The 7,563-nt window shown below is 55.7% G+C and overlaps 1 protein-coding gene across 1 annotated transcript in view; it reads left to right on the top strand.

Moving 5' to 3' along the window:
- The first annotated feature begins 4,896 nt into the window (after positions 1–4,896).
- The window catches only part of WNT4 (wingless-type MMTV integration site family, member 4), a 3,981-nt gene continuing 1,314 nt past the window's right edge, over positions 4,897–7,563 (top strand). Inside the window, exons 1-2 of the mRNA XM_009583918.1 lie at positions 4,897–5,126; positions 7,258–7,389. Of these exons, the coding sequence (XP_009582213.1) occupies positions 4,979–5,126; positions 7,258–7,389 (280 nt within the window). The 5' untranslated portion in view covers positions 4,897–4,978. The remainder of the gene's footprint in view (positions 5,127–7,257; positions 7,390–7,563) is intronic.

Genomic DNA, 7,563 nt, shown 5'->3' with positions numbered 1-7,563 from the left:
AAGGATGTGGGTGGTACCTACAAGCTTGGCCATGCTGGCACAGGGGAAGTGGTACTAAGCCCAGTGTGGGACACCAAGAGAAAGCACGTGGGCTCTCTGGCCCACCTAGAGCATCCTTTGACCTGCCAACCCTGGGACATCTCCCCATGCCTTCTTTCTGCTTGGAAGGGGAAAACAACAAGGAAAAGATGAGCCCCTTCTCCATAGCTGCAGGTGCCTGGTCAGTACCTCTCTCTGCATCTGTCTATCTCCATGCACTTTTTGCATCCTAAACAAGCCTTTTCTTCTTCCTCAGAGGAAATCTTTCTGCACAAGGCGGTCTCAATCCTAAATACACTCCCGAGTCACTGGCTGACCATACGTCCAGCCACAAGAGGCACGGGGACACGCTGCTGATCCAGGCTGACTTTGTTGCTCCGTGAGCAGGGAGGATGTTTGCAGAGGCTGCCTCTCGGAGAGGAGCAGAGCTGGAGCATCTCCGCAATTCGAGGCTTGAACAAGCCCTTTGTGGCCTTGGCCAGGCAGGTATCCCAGGCAGGTTGGGTGTTTGCTGAACAGGGTGAAGCTTCTGAGCTCGTCTGACTTCTCAGCATCTCTGAGTGATATATCAGCGATACCACTGGCCTGACTGTTACCATCTTCAGGGAAGTATTCCCAAAATGAGAAAATATGAAGAGTTTTCACACTTGAAACTCATTTGTTTCAATTAAAAGAAACACCAGAGATTTCTGCTTTCTCCAAGACATCTGCTACATCTTCCCTGACCCACCTCTATTGAGAATTTGTCAATGACTCAAATTTCCACACCTTCCCATGGCAGGGAATCCCCTCCCCTTCTAGCTCTATCTGCCAACCACTGTGGCTCTTCCAATGTCTTCTTGTCATTCCACCAATTATTCTTCCTCCTGAAATTATTATCGTCATTTTTATTGAAATAGGGCCTTTTTCCCCCCCCGCTTTTAAAAGCTCCCTGGATTTGAGGTTTCCTTATTTGCCATCTTGCAGGGTGGATCAACTGCAGCTGCTTAAATTACGGGGCTTCAATCTTGATCTATATGCTGTGGATGGAAAAAAAAAGGAAGGGCTTTCTGTCAGCTCTGTGTTAAATCAGTGACTTTTATTAAAAGGGAGCTTGTTCTGCAAGTGACTCGTCTGGATTTAAAAGCAGAAGAAAAGAAACATAAATCTCATGATGAAGAAGACAAAACTTGAACAAATGGCTTGGACGGCAGCTTACCCCTTGAAACATTCTTTGCCCAACCTTGGAAAAGGAACAAAATATGCCAGTATTTGGGGTTTTCTCCACAAGCAGGGCTGTTTTGAGGCTGCATATGAGGCTTAAGTCATAATCTAGAGCTCTGCACTGCAATCGAGGTGTGATATCAGGATGGAGATCTGCACCGAGACCTTGCAGAGGGCAGGAACTGTTGGGTTTGCTCCTGTTGTACCCATCTTGTTGTCTGTGTGGGTAGAGGGAGAAAGGCTTTGTCCGTGGCTTTTACCACCTCCGTCCAGGAAAACGAAGTTTGGAGCGAGGTCCTCGTTAAGGACCAGGCGCAGTGCTAGAGCCGGGTTTCCATGGTGACCGTAGGATGTTGCAGATGGGTTTGGTGCCTTGCTTGGGCTCCACAGCCCTGAGGAACACTCCGTGAGCCGCGGGGTGGAAGCATCTTTGAGTGCTGGTGAGGGCAGAGCACGTTTCCCAGCTCTTATCTTGCCCTTCAGCTGCCCCAGAGAAGGGAAAAGAGGCGAGATTGTTTCTGCCCCGTGCCCCTGAATGTGGTGTAGAGAGATGCCATGTGAAAGCCTCAAAGCTGAGGTCCTTCAGCAAAGGTCCTTCCTTACATCCTTGACTCTACCTCTGGATCCTTCCTGGACCAGGGACCAGGATGGGAGCCTCCCCCCACCAAAAAAACGCCTCGTTTGGAAAGCACTGGGATGGGATGTAGGAGACTGGTAGCAAGCTGGGACTTTGATGGGGCCATGGCGTTTTAGGCACAGTTGCCTCCATCCCCAAGGAGAGGCAGACACGCAGGGGCTGAGGGATGATGGCACACAGAGGATCTGTCATGGGGGAGAGAGGCCAGAGCACCGTTCTGGATAGCTTCATCTTATTTGCCTGCCTTGCAAAACAAATTAGCAGACCTGTTCTTGGAGAGCTGTACCTATCTTTGAAGCATCCTTGGCCTTTGTTTTATCATCCCAAACAGCATTAAATGCTTGTTGGGGAGGCATCTTATCAGGCGCATCGACTTGGAAAGGCTTGAAAGACTCTTGTCACGCTTTTCTTCATGTGTGCTTTGAATTTATAGCTCCCCATTGCCTGGAGAAACCCACCGAGCTGGGAAATATATTAGAAGAGGAGATGATGCCCCCATCCTGAGCAGAGCTGATAGTAATGTGGCTGCTACACCTGCGGCACGGCTCTCTCCTGCCAAGGTGCCTGCAGTCAGTCTGGGCACCGATTCATCGACAGGACTGGCCGTGCTGCATTGCTGGAGCTGTTTCCCTGGTACGATAAATGCTGCTTAAGTTGCAGGAGGGGGGGAAAAAGCCAAATCAGCACAAGGGGTTAGTAGTGGAGGCAGAATCTGGTTTTCTTGGCTTCCAGGCTCAAAGCTGATCAACCGACCCGTGGTGTCTTGGGATGAATCTCACCACCCTGCTGTGTGTCAGCTTCCCCCGTGCCCAAACTGAAACGATGGCTGGACCTGGGAGGGGACAGAGCTGTCACAGTCACTCCGGGCTTGCTCGGCATCAAACATCCTCAAAGCTCCTGAGGGTGGTTTGCTGCCTTCATCCTGGGTCAGCCGAGTGCAGCGAGATGCAGGAACAGCAACTGTCGCACCCCGTGTCCGGGACCGCAGCACGGGAATGGGAACACTCATTGCATGGCGTGGGGGCCAGCAGAAAGGTGACAGCCCTGGGTTTGGCCACGGTGGGGTTTCCAAGCCAGCCGTGTGCCTCAGGGAGCCACGCAGCCGGTCCTCTGCAAAGAGGGCTGTGCCCTTGGAGGAGCAGAAAGCCTGGGGCAAAGATGCTTAGCTGGTATAAAGGCTAGGAAAGAACTTGGCTCTGAAACCGCGGCAGCCTGCCACTTCCCGCTGTCCGAGAGGCATTGCATCAAGTGATCCCCACGCACAAGGAAAGCTGAATGCTTTTGACGGCTAGCCATGCAGACTCCCCACGGACGCTGCAAGCCAAGCCGGCTTTCTCACCATCTCCCACGGCCCCCCAGTTGTAAGCGTGAAACCAAGCTGGTGAATAATTCTGCTGATGCACAGAAGAGAAAATCCTGTTCTCTCCTCCTGGGGCAAACTGGCAGGGCTAATGGGAGGAAGAGGCTGTGACAACTTGATTTTGTGGCTGAAGTCAGCAGATCTGGCTCCTGGGACACATGGGAACAGGCAGGGAGCAGGAGCCACTTTTGCACAGTCACTTCTCGGAGGCGAGCAGGGCTTCAAAGGAAAAATCCTTAGCAGGATGTCGCAACTTGGGAGGAGGAAAAAAACAAGCAAACAAAAAAACCCACAAGCTCTGTAGGGCTGGGAAATGCAGAGTCAAGGAATGAGGTTTCCAAAAAGCCTTCATTCGGTACTCGCATCTCTGTGCAGACGAGGTAGCAACGTGAGCTGACGCTGGCGATTCCTGAGGACGTTAAAGCTCGGAGTGGTCAGCGGGTGCAAGTGTGATCCCTGTCCAATGCAGGGATCTCCCTTCTCCATGGCAGGATGGGGCTCCACTGGTGGCAGTGTCACTTCACGTGGGTGCCAGCAGCCACGGGAAGGAGGGGGGCTCAGCTAGGCGTGAGCCAGCACAGGCACAGATAGAGGATCTGGGATTATCCAACAGCCTGACTGAGCTGTGTGGGTCTATCTTAAAAACTCTCTGGGATCCAGACGCTGGGGGCAGGAGGATGGACCTGGGAAGTGGGCAAGCACGCACACATGCAGTGGGTTGGGTTACTGGGATGTGCAGAATGGACCATCGTGCCCACACGCTCGGTGGGGAGATGCCAAGAGCTTGCGGGGCTGCTTGCCCCAAAAGGGTGAGATTCGTCTTCTTCCTAATGCTGTCACTTGAGAGCAGCTCGGTAACTCCTTCTGCTAAGGATGGGGTGATGGAAAGCAGAGCACGTGGTCGCCTCCACCCAGGACCAGTCTTTTCCAGGTCAGCAAAGACCTCGTGGCCATGTTCAGGAGCTGGGCTGGAGGAGGAGATGCCCAGGGTGTGCAAGCTCCTGACTCCGTCCTCCCCACTTCAAGCCCTGCTCGAATCCCAAGTGACGGGAAACCTGGCAGCTCCCGGAGGCCATCCCTGCCTGCTGGGGGCCGGGGGAGCTAAAAGCAGGCTCCAGGAGGGAAGTGGTTGGGAGGATGGTGTTTGTCAGTGATGAGCACACAGCCACGCCGCGGGAGCCGTGGGGCAGGTGGAGCCGGGGGCCGTGTGGCAGCTGGAGCTGGCAGCCGAGCGCCTGTCCTGCTTGTTTTGGCTGACTTCAGAGACCTCTGGCTTATCCTAGTAGCACTTGGATGTGCCGGTACTCAGGAGACCTGACCGGGCACATTCAGACAACACCGAAAATATCTTCCTTGCAGGCAAGAGAGGCAAAGGGGAGCCAGCAGCTGGGCTCCCCAAGAGACAGGGGACCGGGCTGCAGAGGGATGGTTGTTTTGCTTGGGCTTGCTCTCTGCCAGCCAAAAATGCATCCTGTGGATCCGCCGCAGCGGCGCATTTAAGGTGACCCCAGATGGGCACCAGGTCTCAGCTATGGAGGGGATGAGAGGCTAGGTCTCCTCGCTTTCTGCGGTGCAGGGCGTCCCAGCTGAAGGTGGGTTCATGCTCCCCCAACCCTTGCCTCCTAACCAGTTGTGCTGGCTGTCGCCGCAGGTACCTGGCGAAGCTGTCTTCAGTGGGGAGCATCTCCGAGGAGGAGACCTGCGAGAAGCTGAAGGGCTTGATCCAGCGCCAGGTGCAGATGTGCAAGAGGAACCTGGAGGTGATGGACTCGGTGCGGCGCGGAGCCCAGCTGGCCATCGAGGAGTGCCAGTACCAATTCCGCAACCGCCGCTGGAACTGCTCCACGCTGGACACCCTGCCCGTCTTCGGCAAGGTGGTAACGCAAGGTGAGCCGGGAGGACACGTGCCTGGGGTGCTGCTGCATGGGGGAATGGCTACAGCAGCAGTCCGGTGGGCTGCAGGCAGGTTTTGCTTGCTTGCCCCTGAGCCAGCGGCTGGGGAGAGTAGGGAACAGCCCAGTGTTGGATCTTGGGGCTGATGGGTCTTCCCTGGGTGTTTCAGCAGAGCTCTTCTGACTGCGTTGGGGCAGCATATCCAGACCCCTGCAGTTCCCCAGCTGCTGGGTGCTTCCTCTCCCGAACCTTTTTCACACCCAGCGGGTGCCCATCACATGGAGGCACCAGCCCAGGGCATCTGGAGAGCCTGGACCTTTTAAAGGACACGCTAAGTTCGAGCAGGGCCCTAAAGTCACCCTGCGGTCTAATCTCTGCCCCGCCAAGCCCAGGAGCTTCGCTCCGCAAAGCCACAGCTGCAGCGGGATGCTGGATTTATTCGGTCTCTTCTCCGGGCAGTGCCGAAGCGGTGACCACTGCCAGACCGGCGTGCCGCTCTCGAGCGAAGCCGTCTGCGGGCGAGACCTTGGGAGGACAGCCCTCTGCCGCCCGATGCGAGTAAAACACACGGCGGCTGGACCCTCCGAGAACGGCATCATCGCCCGCCACCACCCAGCTGCCAGCCTTCAAGGGGGGATTTATGGCCAGAGCAGCCCCCAGCCCCTCCGATCCCAGCTGCACGCAGGCGTCCCGGAGGCACAGGGCTGTGATCAAACCAAGCAAGGACCCAGAGCATCGGGGTGAGGAGGGGAAAGCCCCTCTGCAACCCCTGGAAGACCACCGAAGCAGCCCTTGCCTCTCCTCCCCTTGGGGGCATCTCTGATGCACCGTCTTGCTTCCCATCCCAGGACCCCCCCGGCTCCTTGTTTGACTTTCCTCCCCTCAACGCAGGGGTGAAGATCTCTTCTTGTGAAGGACTGGAAATACCAGAAATACCAGAAACTAAAAGTCGTCTCTTTTTAGGCAGCCACAGCACAAACCAACCAACACGATCCTACTATTAACCTCGATTAACTTGGAGGCGGTTCAGTCCCCGCGCTGGCTGGGTCCTCCCCAGCCACTGCCGCCCGGGCCAGATTACAGCTGGGCCACCAAAGTCTGGGCTGCGACCACCAAAGTAGCTGCCCTCTGTCCGACTGGCGAGCTGGGACGATGTCTGCTTGATCCCCCCCTCTACCCCTAGCATGGGACAATCCCAAATGCCAACCCTCCTTGCTCGGAGACGGAGAGGCTGTGTCCTCAACCGGCCTCGGAGGACGGTGGGGATTTGGGTGTTGCAAGAGCTGATCCCGGGCCATGCCGCCCTGTGTGTTTATGCCCAGGGATGTCCCTTGACTTCCCAAACAAGCTCTTCCTAACCGTGTGGCACCACAGAGGTAGACGCAAGAGCTGGGAAGGGGCTGCAACCCTGGGGACCAGCGTGGTTTTGCAAGGCGCTTTGGGAACGGAGTGGGGTTTTGCAGGGTAGTTTTGGGAGGCGCTGGGAGCTACAGGACCCTGTGTGAGAGGATGGCAAGGATCTGCAGCTGCAGGGGATGTTCCTGGACGTGGAAAGCAGCCAACTATTTTGGATGCAGGAGAGATTTCATGGCAGAGGTGCCCTGCCAGCACCAGGCAAGACAATCTCTCCATATCAGCTTTTTCACGCCCGACATTGGCAATACAGCCTTTGCTTCTCCCTCGTTGCCAGGTTATAATTTCCCCATCGCATTCATGTTTTTAACTTTGTGGGGCAGTTCCCAGCTCCTTCACTATTGCGAGACAGGGCTCTCACTGCTGCAAACGATCTCCCAGCGCCGAGGTGTCTCTGCTGAGACTGGTCCAGGCTTGGCACTAAGCAAACCGCCTGCGGGGGAGCGGGGAGGATGAGTGTTCCGCATGGGGTACCCCATCTTGGGAGGAAGAAATGGAGCAAAGGGCTTGACTCGATAACTCCGCATCTTTGCCGAGAGCCAGTTTTCAGACCAGCTTTTCCAGGGGGTTTATGTGCAACATCAGCGTTAGGAGGGAAGAAGAGCAGAGAACAGCAGCACACGAAGGGCCTTTGGCTACCTGGCTCCAGAAAGCCCTCTGGCATGTCTCGGACTTGCTGCCACATTTCCCACCATCGTTTGTGCTGTTGCAGGGACGCGGGAGGCAGCATTCGTCTATGCCATCTCTTCGGCAGGGGTGGCCTTCGCAGTGACCCGAGCCTGCAGCAGCGGCGAGCTGGACAAGTGTGGATGTGACCGCACGGTGCAGGGGGGCAGCCCACAGGGTAAGCATGCAAGGGCGCGGGGGGGGGAACGGGAGAATCCAGCGGGGATGCAAAATGGCCGAGCATGGAAATGCCCACTCTCTTGGAGCCATCCAAGAAAGGAGGTAAAAGTAAAAAAAAAAAAAAAAAAAAAAAAAAAAGTCCCCCAAAAAGGAACAAACAACAAGCGCAAAA

Source organism: Fulmarus glacialis, unplaced genomic scaffold, assembly GCF_000690835.1.
Source record: "Fulmarus glacialis isolate BGI_N327 unplaced genomic scaffold, ASM69083v1 scaffold37628, whole genome shotgun sequence".
NCBI lineage: Eukaryota > Metazoa > Chordata > Aves > Procellariiformes > Procellariidae > Fulmarus > Fulmarus glacialis.
The sequence above is the reverse complement of the archived record's forward strand: the minus strand, read 5'-3'. Positions and strand labels throughout refer to the sequence as shown.